Source organism: Populus euphratica, unplaced genomic scaffold (assembly GCF_000495115.2).
Source record: "Populus euphratica unplaced genomic scaffold, PopEup_1.0 scaffold155.1, whole genome shotgun sequence".
Lineage (NCBI taxonomy): Eukaryota > Viridiplantae > Streptophyta > Magnoliopsida > Malpighiales > Salicaceae > Populus > Populus euphratica.
The window spans coordinates 552,717-566,066 of NW_011499929.1; the positions used below are offsets into that span (position 1 = coordinate 552,717).

The following is a 13,350-nucleotide window of genomic DNA, read 5'->3' on the forward strand; positions in this document are numbered from 1 at the left end:
TTTATACTATACTTATTTGAAATACCATTAGTGAATCCTCTAATCTTGACATTTGTTTTTATCATTGTTTGATCCTCACATTGATTTTCTATCTCAAAGTTCTCAGCAACTTCTTCTTCTTCTATTATTATTATTATTATTATTATTATTATTATTATTATTCTTGTTGCTGTTGTTTTTTATAATTTATACAATTAACCTCCCTATTGTTTGACCTCAGTCTTGCTGGGTTATTTATTACTTCAATATTCCTGCACTTGAAAAAAGATATCAATCTTTTGATCGTGTCATTTGATATTAATTTTGACCATGAAAAAGGTTGATCTTGATGTCAATGTTATATTCGATAAGAGAAGTTCTATCATAATGTTCTTTTGTCTTCATCTTGCTTGAGATTATAGATTTAAGCTTGAGAAGTTTTTTGTATTCGAATTGATGTTTAGCTATTTGATCAATTATTTGCTGATTTGAGACTATAAATGGATTTATTTAGGTCTTTATTGTATTTTCTAGGTGTGTCCAGGTAAAAGTTGTTGAGAAATGGATTTTAAAGTCCAAAATCTCCTCCTTGATTTTTCAACCATCCCTACGATGGTCGGATTTAATTACATGTTGTCTATGTTTTTTGAAAGAAAAAAATAGGTAAATGATGCATTGCCCACCTAGTTTAATTAAAAAAAAGGGCTTAAACATGTAAGTCTCGGGTGGCTAATCCATATACTTGTCCTTGTTTTTTATTTTTTTCTTTTTGTTCTTTGATATTTTTTTTATTTTTGATTTCATTCTTCAACGTTGAGTTTTTGTTTATTTTTTATAAACTTTTTTTTTATCATTTCTATCCTTCAATATTTGGTTGATTTTACATTGGTCTTCGTAATCTTTATCAATTAGCTTTCTATAGAATTATCATAATCTCAAACAAACTTCCTCATATTTAGTTGATGCCTAATTTTGCAAGTGTTAATCTTTGTTGACAAGTAATTAAATAAAAAATAAATTGAGAAAAAAATACAGTAATTAGACCTAGTTGAGTGCATGACTCAAACCGTGAGTTTGACGGGTTCACTTTATCTTTTTTTTATCTTTTTTAAATTTAATTTTTTTAATCTCAACCTTTAACATTTGATTGGTTGAGAATTAGGTTTCATAATTTATTTTGATTTTGATTTTTAAGGGGCTATCAAGGTCTTATGACCTGGGTTTCGGGTTTGGCAAATTAACCTAATTCGACCTAATTCAATCTAATATGTTGTCATATTAATAAAAAAAAAATTAAAGATGTTCAATATTCATTATCTTAGTATTTAAAAACATGGTGTCCAATATACATCAAATTTTGAATTCATGATTAGGATTTTTTTCCTACTAGAAAATACGTCAGCAATGTTTGAATATTTTTTATATATATTAAAAAAAATATATCTTACCCATGATATGAAAGTCTAGGTGAACCTAAAAAGAATGAATTAAGTTCCCTCTTAAAAAGCTTTTTGACAACTTAAAATAATATATAGCACACTTTAATAATTAATACAAATAAGCTCAAAATGATAATAGAAGCAAACTTAAAGATGTACCAAAACAATCAACACAATAAGATAGGAGATAGAGTTAAGAGAGTATGCACCGGGATTTTTATAAAGGTTTGAACAATCATCTTTTTTATTTTTGAACCATTGTTCAAGAGTTTGTTATCATACATGGTAATTTTAGAGAATGAGACCAAAACTTTACATGATTTTCACATATTAAATATTGAAAATATTTTTCATTCCTTTTCCAGGTTCAAGATTTAACCTAATTTTTTTATGAGCTCAACATTAAACCCAATCATTTTACTTTCCTGGATCAAACCTATTATAATTTCTTTATGAGCTCAACATTAAACCCCATCATTTTTTTTTCTTTTTTTCTTTTTTAAGAATCAAGATTAAAAACATTTGTCAATCCTTTTCCAGTTTCCAGATTTAATCTAATTCTTTTATAGGCTTGAGTTGAAAAACAATCCTTCTACACATGTTAATGATCAAACCTTCCACCTAATTTTTTTAATATTTAAAAAAGTAGAAAACCCCTACCTCCCTGCTAACTATTAAACCATTTAAATAACCTTTAAAAGTCTTTTTCAAGTGTTTTAAGTGTGACTTATATTTTCAAGTATTACTTTTTTAATAGAATTAAATGGAATATAAATGAAGAATTTAAAGGAGATTTTCCAAAAACACTTCAACCTTATTTTTTTATTAATCAAGAGTATAACAAAGGTTGTAAAAGGTTATATAAAAGTAAAAATATGATTAGAATTTTGCCTTGGATGTTATTTTTTATTTTAGAAAGAAAGGGATATTTATAAGAGTAAAATATCAAACTAGTCATTAGATACACTTTTCAAAAAAATTATGTTTGTTAAAGAATCAATTAGATCATTGCTAAAATTGTTAAACCATTTAAAGATATTAGGTAAATTCTATTATTTTCATAAAATAATTAAACCATTTTTCAAACTAGTCAGACTATTTTTAAAAAAAGAAATTTTTTTAAATCAATTAAATTGATCTAGGTATCAAAAAGATTCTTTTATTTGTATGCTTTGGTCTTTTCTTATATTCTTCTAGGTCTATGTTGTTTTTATAAGAGTGGGAAATAATTTCCAAACAAATTAAAAGTTATTTGATAAACTCTCCACACAAAACCTTGATATTTGAAGTTACAAATTATTATGCATCATGTTTCATGTTTGAAGTTAAAAACCATTATTGCATTATTTCATGTATCCATGCCTTGTTTCTTTAATTATTTTTTTAAATGATTCTATACTCTTAAATCCTGTATAAATCATCACCAAGCTGTGCAACATACAAATACAAATAATATATTTTCATACAAGCTCTCAAATAAACTTAAACATTAATACATGTTTCATACAAGTATATTAATACAACAAATAAAGTCAATCAAAGCATTATTCTTCTTATGTTAGTTAAGACATCAATGTAAAACATATACTTAAATAGCCATATACTATAAAAAATTTATATTTATTATATCGTGATATATAGTTTAACTTATCATCAAGTAATCCAATTGATTCCTCTGTGATTGTGCTAATCATTAAAAATAAAATACAATCGTGATTTAAAATGTATATTGTTATATTAAATAAATAAATAAATAAATGTGATCAGATCATCTCTTTTCCAAACATGAACCCTAGCTATCATCTTAAATTCAATTGTATCTAAGAATCCCATGTGATCAAATCATCTCATCAGGCTCAACAATCTCGATAGAGATCTGGATCTTTAACACCGCATGGTGTTAGTTTCTTGCTCGAATAAAAAGAGGTTTACCCATCCAGAGAATTCACTTTCCCATGTGTGAATAACAACGTAACAACTAGTGTTGGGATCTGCAACCAAATAGAATTCACTTTTCCATGTGTGAATAACAACTAGTGTTGGGATCTGCAACCAAATATCAATAAATATTTAGTAACCACAAATTCCTAAATATAATCAACACTGAGAAATGCAATCAAGAGTTTTGCCTTCTGTTGAATGGCAAGTTCAGCTTTTCTCTTATTCTTGCTTAAATTCTTCATATAGTTGGTAATAGACCTATCCAGCTCTCATCATCATGTTGGGAGAGTGATGAACTCCTCTTTTTTATTGCCTGTGCAATGTTGTATGGTTTCTCTAAAGGTAGGATCTAAAGGTTTGTACTAAGCTTTTATTTCTCATCATGAAGCCATGTCTCTCTTGTTTTTAAGGTTTTGAGAGGAAAATAAAGGGTTAAAAAAACTAGAAAAATGAGCATTTTTATAAATACAAGGTTGATATTGGTAAATGAAACAAGACAAAACATTGCTAAATCCATAGAAGCTAAATTTTAAAATACAATTCAACTTTATATATCCTAAGTTTTTGGTTTTTTGTGGAATTGTGAAGAAAGAAAATATCATACAATCACATTAAAAAAAATATCCTTAAAAAATAAAAATATATTATTTTAATGCATTATAAGCAAAAACATTTTAAGAAGTAATGTTTCTTGCACTCTCAAAGAGCCCACATTCTATGAATTGAAACCTTTACTTGCTCTATAATATGTCAGGGATATCATTAATTAATGAGGATTCAGTTATGTCAGTCTATATCAAGTACCAATAATGAACTTTTCCAATGAAAAATGTATGAATTTACCAGTAAATGAACAAAGATTTTATGTAGGAATTCTCATTTCATACTATATATTATGATCAGTACATTGATGTTTTCAACTTATCTGGAGCGATGGAAGCCCCCAATTCAGCATTGTACACAAACTGCAATCTGCAGATAAAATAGATAGCTAATGGAAAAGCCACGCGTGGGCTCCCAGACAGCACATTACATGACTGCAGCTACCTAAATATGGGAGTCAGTGGGAACCTTTTAGGATTCAAGGACGTTCCTTATTGATTCTATGACTGCTTGCCCACTGACATAGTGCTGGCGGCAAACAGGCATGTAGACATCAGACCCTCCAATTAATTCTGTCTGGGTCTCTGCTGTCTTCCTCAAGGTAAATAAGGCTCGCTTGCCACAAAGTTCACACCTTGCAATCAGCTTTGTTACAGTATCAGCAAGCGGTATTATATCAAGCACAGATCCGAAGCTCCTCCTACCAATCAAAGGTAATATAAATCAGATGCCAATTTACAATGAAAGATCTCCTAAAGTCGAACAACAACATTTGTCAAACCAAATTAAATTACTAAGAAATAAATTGAGCAACACCTCAAATAATCCCCATCAAGGCCAGCTACAATTATAGTTTTCCCATCATGATCAGCAGCCTTGCAACAGAATTCATAAAGTTCTTCAAAAAATTGAGCCTCATCAATGCCAATCACGTCAAGCTGTCAATAAACATAGATCATGAGAAGTGGAGGATAGAGAAAATATGAATTGCAGTAAAATCATCAAACCAATCACAACATTTTATTTTTAGCAAGCTTTCTTTCAAACTCGTAAAAAGAAAAGGAAAGGAAAGGAAATCTTATTTTCCTTTTCTCTCCGAAACCCATTAATCAGCGGCAACAATAATAGACCCTGTTTAGATATGATTATGAAATAAACGAATCAAAACGCAAAAAAAGAAACCTTGTGATATTCATCCTCTCCAAGCTTGTGATGGAAAGAGGTGAGATCTGGCAAAGACCAGCAAGGAAATTTCAAGCCATCATGCGTGACCATCGAATCGTTTGCATATCTTGTGTCCTTGCTTGATTTTATCATTGCCACATTTCTACATTAAAAATAATATTCAAGATCATTATTTTCAAAAATCAAAATTAGAACTTTCCTTTCGCGTATCTAATACCAGATCATAACCCTCCCCAAGAAAAGAAAAAGGAGAAGAAGAACATGCCGCTGCTGCTCTCAGATTCGATACGACGGAGTAAATCGGTGGTTTTGCCAGTAAACAGGGGGCCAATGATGACATGTACTTCACCGGCCTCACAGCGGCCACCGTTAATCGAAGTCAAAGCAGCCATGGGAGAGTAATAAGCTGGAAGTTAGGGGGAAGAATTTGGGAATTGGGAGGGTGAGAGGATGGGAAATGGGGAGAGATTTATGTTCTGTTTGGAACTAAAAATACATAAAAGAAGGCTAGTTTTGATTTTGAATGGTTTTGGAGGGAAAAGAATTGGAGGGAAGTTGAAATATGAATTTCCTTTTCTTTTTCCTTTTTTAAATTGAGCACTCGTGCATGAGTCATGCGATCTGATGGTCGACCAAGTCGTCGCTGGCTGAGCTGTATGTATCTTTCGTGTTAGATATTTTAATATTTTGATAGCTGTTATTTTAAAAATATATTAAAATAATATTTTTTTAATTTTTAAAATTTATTTTTTATACCAGCATATTAAAAAATTTAAAAATATAAAAATAAATAATTCAAAAAATAAATAAATTTAATTGTTTTCAAAAACCACTTTTATATTTTTACTTCCAACTAATTTATTTCGTGTTTTAAAAGTTTTTTTAGAAAATATTAAATTTTATTTTTTTACTTATGTTTTTATATAATTTTGAAATGCTGATTTTAAAATAAATTTTAAAAAAATAAACAATATATTTAAATATATTTTTAAGTCAAATCAGAAAACAACTACTAAAATATGCACTGAAGAAATTTTGATTATGTGGGGTTAGGCTCATTGGGCCCACTTTGATTGTCCAATTTCATTTGGGCCCACCTTTTGACCTTTTTTTTTTTTGCCCTTTTTGTTTTCAGAATGCATAAGGCCATCAGCCCATCAGTGCCGTTTTTAGAATTAACTAACCTGCAGAGGCACACTCCACCGTGAATAGAATTTTAAATTAAACAATATTGGAGTTATGTTTGTGTTTTTCAGTATTATGATACTTTTAACTAAGAATGAAAAGATAATGTATAAATTGAAATATATATAAACTAATAAATTATATATTAAAAAATTTATTAATATTAATTAAAAAATAAAGCGGTAAGTTGATTATTTTTATAAAAAATAAAATAGGTGTGAATGAAAATAATTTACCTCAAATATCCTTTTTATTTTATACTTTTACTTTCATATTTAAGGTTAATTTTGATAACTACATACCTATTTTACCTTAACCTTCCTTTTCATTTTATATATTTTCTTTTATTTGTTTTAAAGGTTAATTTTGAACATTATATACATATGATTTTTGTTTTAATAAATTGTAAAAATTTATTTAAAGTATTATGAAAACACATAAATAATTCAAAATATATATTAATATTAAAAAAATAAACTAAAAAATTTAGAAAATGATATATGTTGTTGATTAAAATATAAATTGAAAATTAAAAAAGAGATGGGCTATTGTTAAGCTTAACAGATCAAATTCACACATTTAGCTTTTAAATTTATTTATTTTTTAAATGGAAAATATGTTATCTATTAATTTATTTTTTATTATTGGATTGGGGTTTAAGTTCCTGGACATTCAAAATTTAATTTTTAATTTTTATCTAAAAACATCTTGAAAATCATTACAGAAACATCAATAAAAACATATTTAATTCTAAAACACCCTCTAATTAATTTAAAAATAAAATAAAATTTGCAAGTCTTAATCTACTTTTTCTATGATGGTTAAAAGTTAAAATCATTTCTTGTGAACTTTTATTTTTAAAATAAATTCATTAATATCAAGATCAATTTTTTTTACATAGCCAACCAAAAATTTTCTCTTGTTTTACTTTCTTGACAAGTACCTATGTCTTTTGAGAAGTTTATTTAAAGTATTTTTTTTAACACTAAGATGTTGATTTTGGTCTTTTAAGTTTTTTTCCTCCATAAAATGCATTCTTTTCTTGTAAATTCTCTTCATCTTATTTACTTTTTCCTCTTTTTTTTTTTCTATTTCTTAAAAAAAATCATAAAAGAACATGAAATTGACAAAAAGAATTAAGCTGTAAAAAGATCTAAGAATACAAGGATTAAATGTACATTTTCTAAAAATATGAGGACTGGTTAACTAGTGGTGTTACAATACAGGGACTAAGTTATAATTAATTCCTACATTGTAGAATTAAAAAAATTACAGTGGACGCTGTGTGTCAATAGCATGCTTGAACAATAATATCCTGAATAGGGATTGCAATTTGTTGACTCTATTGGATGTTTTGTTCCACGCCATACAATTAATAATTTGTAATTAGATGGTCATGGAAATTATAGGGTTAACACCGTAGCTCCTTCATAATATAGTCTTTTCATTTGTTATTTTTAAATTTACAGGGGAAGAATTGTTTTTTAAAAAAATTAAACACTATTAAAGCAAAACCAAAATGTTATTTAAGTTGCATTTTGGGGATTGTTCATATCTTTCCTAGTTTTTTTTAGTTATTATCCACTACAATAATTTGGGTATGATGGATTTTTTTTCTCTTCCTTCTTTTTTTTATTTTTCCAAAATATAAAGATGTTTTGTGATTTGTTTTTTTATGTTTAACATGGTTTTTAATTTTTTATTGTTATTTATTTTTTTATCTTTTTACAAATTTTTTCTTCAATTCCATCCATTGTCATTTGTTTTATTTAGTTTCTAAATCTAATTTTATTTTTATTTTTTTGATTGATGTTTAATTTTTTTAATTATTTTTCTAATTAATTTTTATTTTTAATTTCATCTCTCAATATTCAATTTTCATGTCAAATTTGATGTCTATTTTTTTTATTGTTATATTTTTATTTTGGATTATTTTTTATTGTATTTTTTTTCAAATTCATCCTTATTGATTAAGAATTTTGTTCCACCATGTTTTAAGTTTGTCTTCCATAAGATTAGTCATGGGTTCACAGTTAAGGTCGTGAATTTTGAAGGTTAACATAAGTTAGTTGTAGTTTTTTTTTAGATTTTTTTTAAATTTTTTTTTTTAAATTTCATCATTCAATATTTGATTTGTCAAAAAGTGATCTTTATGCTTTTTTCTTACTTTTTTTTCTATAAAGTTATCCTAGTTTTATGTTTATGGTCGCTGATTTAACAGATTAACTCGAGTCTACTAAAATATTTTTTATTGCCTTTTTAAATTAATTTATTTTTTAGTTTTGTCCTTCAATACTATATTATTTAATAATTGAGCTTTATAATTTTATTTATTTATTTTCCAACATGGTAACCTCAATATCATGTCCATGTCGCAGATTTTGCATGTGGACCTGGGTCGGATCAAATCAGGTTTTTTTTTCTTTTTTTAATTATATTTGTTGTTCAACTTCATCATTCAACATTTTATTTGTTATAAATTGAGCTTTGATTTTTATTTTTTTTTTGCGTTTTATGAGATTATCATGATTTGTTGTCAAATACGATCCTCCATTATTTGGTTTTTTAAAAAAATATTTTTTTAATTTTATCATTCAACATTTAATTGATTTAGGATTGATCTTTAAGCTTCTTCTTTTTTTCACTTTTATTTTTATGGGGTTATCTTAATATTATATCAATGGTTGCATGATTTATAAGTTAACTCGCATTTATTTTTTAATTTTTTAAGCTATTTTTTTGGTTTTTCTCTTGAACATTGGGTTGTTTGGTAATTGAGTTTAACAATTTTATTTAGTTTGCTTTCAATGAGGTTACCTTAATATCATGATTAGGTCGTAGATTTAACATGCTAACTCGGATGTGCTTAGGTTGGCTTTTCATTTTACCTTTTTATCATTGTCAAAAAAATTTCTAGTTTATTTATCATCGTTGTATTTTTTTATTTAAATCATTTAAATTAATCAAGCTTATTAAATCTGGAACCTGGTCATATCAATAATTCAAGTCTGATATATATTTTTATTATTATTTTAAAAATACTTGTGTAGCCTTGATATTTTTTAAAACATAGAAAAAAAATTGGATAGGCAATCTATCTAGTCTAAGGATATTAAGAAAAAACTAAAACTGCTCAGTGTTTCATTGTGCAAGTCCACAGTGAAATCTGAGCAGTTTTCTTCTTTTTCTTTTTTCTTTTGTTTTTTTTTCATTTTCTTTTCTAATTTTTTTAGTTTTTTTTAGTTTTTTATTTTTTATTTTCTATGCCTTTATGGATTTTTTTTTTGCTTTTTTCTTTGTGTATTTTTCTTTTAATGAATTTTTTTTTGTTTAATTTAGTTTGTTAATGTTAATTTTTTTTATTTAGTTATCAAATTTTCATAACACGGATCCCGGGTTTGAAGGATTAACCTGATTTGATGAATTAACCTGAATTTTTTTTCTTTTTAATTAATAACATATATTAAAATTGTTTAGTATTTCATTGTGCAATTCACAGTGAAACACTAAGTTGTTTTTTTATATATTTTTTTATATTTTATTTTGCTTTTTATGCCTTTATGGGTTTTTTTTGTTTTTTTCTTTGTGTTTTTTTTTTCTTTTAATGATTTTTTTTATTTTAGTTTGTTAATGTTTATTCAAGAAAAAAATTAAACCGTGACGCATGCCTTTGTTTTTTATTTTTCTCTTTTTCTTTTTAAGTCTTGTACTATGAATTGCACAATGCAATTCACAATGAAAAAGCTGATGCCTTTATTTTTTTTTAGATTGTTTTTTTAATTTAGTTTCTTAATATTAATTTTTTTCTATTTAATTATCAGACTTTCATAACATGGATCTCAGGTTTGACGGGTTAACCCAGTTTATTCATATTTTTTTCTTTTTTTTCATTAGTTTTTTTTCTTCTTGTAGGTTTTCTTCTCTTTGCTTTTTCCTTTTTAATTAATCTTTTTTTTAATTTTTTTTAATAATAAATTATTTTTCTATTTAGCTATCACACTTTCATGATACGAACTTTCAGATTTGATGGGTTAACCTGGTTGATTCAGATTTTTTTTTCTTTTTCCTCATTAATTTTGTTCTTCCGATTTCATCTTTTAATATTGTATGCAGTCCACAGTGAAAAGGCTAAAGCCTTTAGTTTTTTTTTTGCTTTTTTTTTTGTGTCTTTCACTGTGGACTGCACAGTGCAGTCCACGGTAAAAAGGCTGATGTTTTTTTTTAATTAATTTTTTAATTTAGTTTGTTGATATTAAATTTTTTTTTTATTTAGTTATCAGACTTTCATGACACGGATTTCAGGTTTAACGGGTTAACCCAGTTAATTTAGATTTTGTTTTCTTTTTCTTCATTAGTTTTTTTCTTCTTATAAGTTTTTTTTCTTTTATTTTTTCTTTTATTTAATATAATTTAGTTCATCAATATTAAAATTTTTTCTATTTAGTTATCAACTGATGCCTTTAGTTTTTCTTTTTCTTCTTTTTCTTTTATTGTTGTTTTTATACCTTTAACTGTGGACTACACACTATAGTCCACAGTGAAAAAGCTGATGTCTTTTTGTTTGTTTTTTTGTTTTTTAATTAATGTTATTTGTTTAATTTTTTTTATGTTGTTATCAAATTTTCATAACACGGATTCTGAATTTGACGGGTTAGCCTAGTTAATTTTGTGGTAACCTGTCAAATTTTTTTTTCTATTTAGTTATCAAACTTTCACGACTTGAATCCAAGGTTTGACGGGTTGACCTGGTTTAAAAGGTTAATTCAGTTAATTTAGATTTATTTTTTCTTCATTAATTTTTTTCTTTCTTTTGTTTTTTTTTTAATTAATCTATTTAATTATCACACTTTTATAACATAACCTTGCATCCAAACTCACATCCAAGACTATTGAGTCTGGTATTATAATCAAACTCACTTAAACTTGGATCATGTAAGTTTAATATTATTATTAATATTCAGCCACACCCAAGACTCTTGGGTTTAACTTTGCAAAAAAACCTAATACTTTTATATCTTAATATTTTTTAATATTTTTTATATAAAAATCATTGACGCGTAGCATCGTGCGGGTCATTTAACTAGCAATGGATGCATTTACACTCAGACAAACATAGTAAATGTAGTCTCAATTTTGATAATTAGATACTTGACATCTTGATTTTAAGACACTGTTTGTCTCTTCATTCAATTCTAATGTCAACCTAATTTTGACTTGGATGGGATGGAAAAACATGCTTTAGAATTTTATTGGCTATGGTTTTGAAAAGAGAAGATAGATTAAAAAATAAAATAAAAAATATTTATGTGAACTGTTTTTTATTAAATTGGGTAGTTTTTATTTCATTTTTGGAAAATAAAATAAAATAATTATAATATGTTTTGTTGATTTTATTTATTTATTTATTTAGATTATATATTTTTAAAAAATAAAGCTAAAGAAAAATATTAAGAAATAAATTTATTTTTGTATGGAACAATTTGAAACACTTGAACATGAAAATTAAAAAGGGAAATGATGCTGCAAAAAAGTACACGCATACCACAATCAAATGTGTTTGATCTACACATCAATTTCCTTATCATTAATCAAGGTGGACGAAGTGAGATTTTATATATATATATATAGATTAATTAGAGAAACTCTAAACTAATTAAATAAAAACAAAAACAAAGCAAGTGTAAATAAATACAAGAATATCTAACTCAAATCTAAATCTAAAATAGTTAGGTTATAGGGTGTTCGACATTGTGTTTTAAAAATATTTTTAAATAAATTTATATTTTTTTTATTTTAAATTAATATTTTTAAATTATATTGATATGCTCATCTCAAGAATGATCGTTAAAAAATAAAAAAATATTATTAATATATTTTTTAAATAAAAAATATTTTTAAAAATAATTATAATCACACTTCTAAACATAACATTACATAAATCCTTTTGCTTTATTCAATGCTTGGACACTATTTTATCTAACAGGATAGGAAACAAATTTAGTATATATTTTGCTTATATCTCTTTTTTTTTATGGGAATGTTTGAGAGTTGTTATTTTTTAAAATATTTTTTTAATTCATTATGGGAATGTTTGAGAGTGGTTATTTTTTAAAATATTTTTTTAATTTAAAATATATTAAAATAATATATTATTATTATTTTTAATATTAGTATATTAAAATAATTTAAAATTAAAATATTAAATTTTGAAAAAATAAATGCCACATAGCAGGTGACAAGACCAAAGTTCCTTTCATGGTGGGGCACGAACAAGAATGTTAGCAATTGATAAGAACAACTTTGCATATACTTTCAACGATTGAAATTTTAGTTCAAGGTTTCTGTATGCCACACACAAAATTCATGTTAGGCTTCACGCTGTCGAGGTCAGGTTTGCACACGTGTCGTTCTCACATGACACGACCATCAGCGCTTCACTATACCAAGTGAATTTTCAGGTTTAATATAGAAGACACTAGATTTTCTACCCGCACAATTGTCGCGAGGCAATTCTTGAAAACTATTTTTGTATAATTTTATGATAATTAAAATAAATATTCCTAACAATTATAATAATGTAAAAAATGTATTTTTTAAGTAAAATATTCTTTTTTATTCACCTATTTCTCTTTTTGAACAAAAACATATACACATCATTTTTTCTTTTTTTTATCATAAACAAAGTTTTTTTAAATGAGAACTGGCTCACCTTAATGACCGATATTGCCATGTAATACCTGGGATGCATGTGAGTGGGCGCTACTTGGCTTATCCCGAGCACCTTGAAGCATTATCGGATGCTTGGGTCTGTGTGTGAGGAAAGCGCTTGATCAGGGAGCGCCAAGTATATGCTCGTTATTGTTCTTATATTATGATTATTTATATTACAAATGATAATATTTTTAGTATTTATATCAATATTTATAAATAAAATAATAAATATTTATAGCACAAATAATACTATTTTTTATATAAATATTTTAAATTTTAATAATATTTGTATCACCAATTATACTAT

At 25.9% G+C, this 13,350-nt stretch overlaps 1 protein-coding gene and 1 long non-coding RNA gene across 2 annotated transcripts; both read right to left on the minus strand.

The window, feature by feature from the left end:
• Positions 1-3,019: 3,019 nt before the first annotated feature.
• LOC105135926 (uncharacterized) lies at positions 3,020-3,956 on the minus strand. Its single transcript, XR_844277.1, has 2 exons — positions 3,548-3,956; positions 3,020-3,409 (listed from the first exon to the last, which is right to left on the minus strand). It is a non-coding gene; the product is annotated as an uncharacterized LOC105135926 (long non-coding RNA).
• Positions 3,957-4,205: 249 nt separating this feature from the next.
• On the minus strand, positions 4,206-5,647 carry TK1A (Thymidine kinase). Its single transcript, XM_011041037.1, has 4 exons — positions 5,409-5,647; positions 5,145-5,289; positions 4,779-4,900; positions 4,206-4,662 (listed from the first exon to the last, which is right to left on the minus strand). Exons 1-4 carry the CDS (start codon positions 5,537-5,539, stop codon positions 4,434-4,436), a joined length of 627 nt encoding a protein of 208 aa, XP_011039339.1. The 5' UTR covers positions 5,540-5,647; the 3' UTR covers positions 4,206-4,433.
• Between the last annotated feature and the right edge of the window lie 7,703 nt (positions 5,648-13,350).

What these genes read in the sequence shown, in the direction of transcription:
- TK1A (XM_011041037.1), bottom strand. Translation starts at nt 5,539, where the DNA reads ATGGCTGCTTTGACTTCGATTAACGGTGGCCGCTGTGAGGCCGGTGAA. An exon ending in TCTGAGAGCAGCAGCGGCAT is followed by an intron (nt 5,290 to 5,408) that starts GTTCTTCTTCTC and finishes TTTTTAATGTAG; the next exon opens with AAATGTGGCAATGATAAAAT. An exon ending in CTTGATGGGGATTATTTGAG is followed by an intron (nt 4,663 to 4,778) that starts GTGTTGCTCAAT and finishes TTTGATTGGTAG; the next exon opens with GAGGAGCTTCGGATCTGTGC.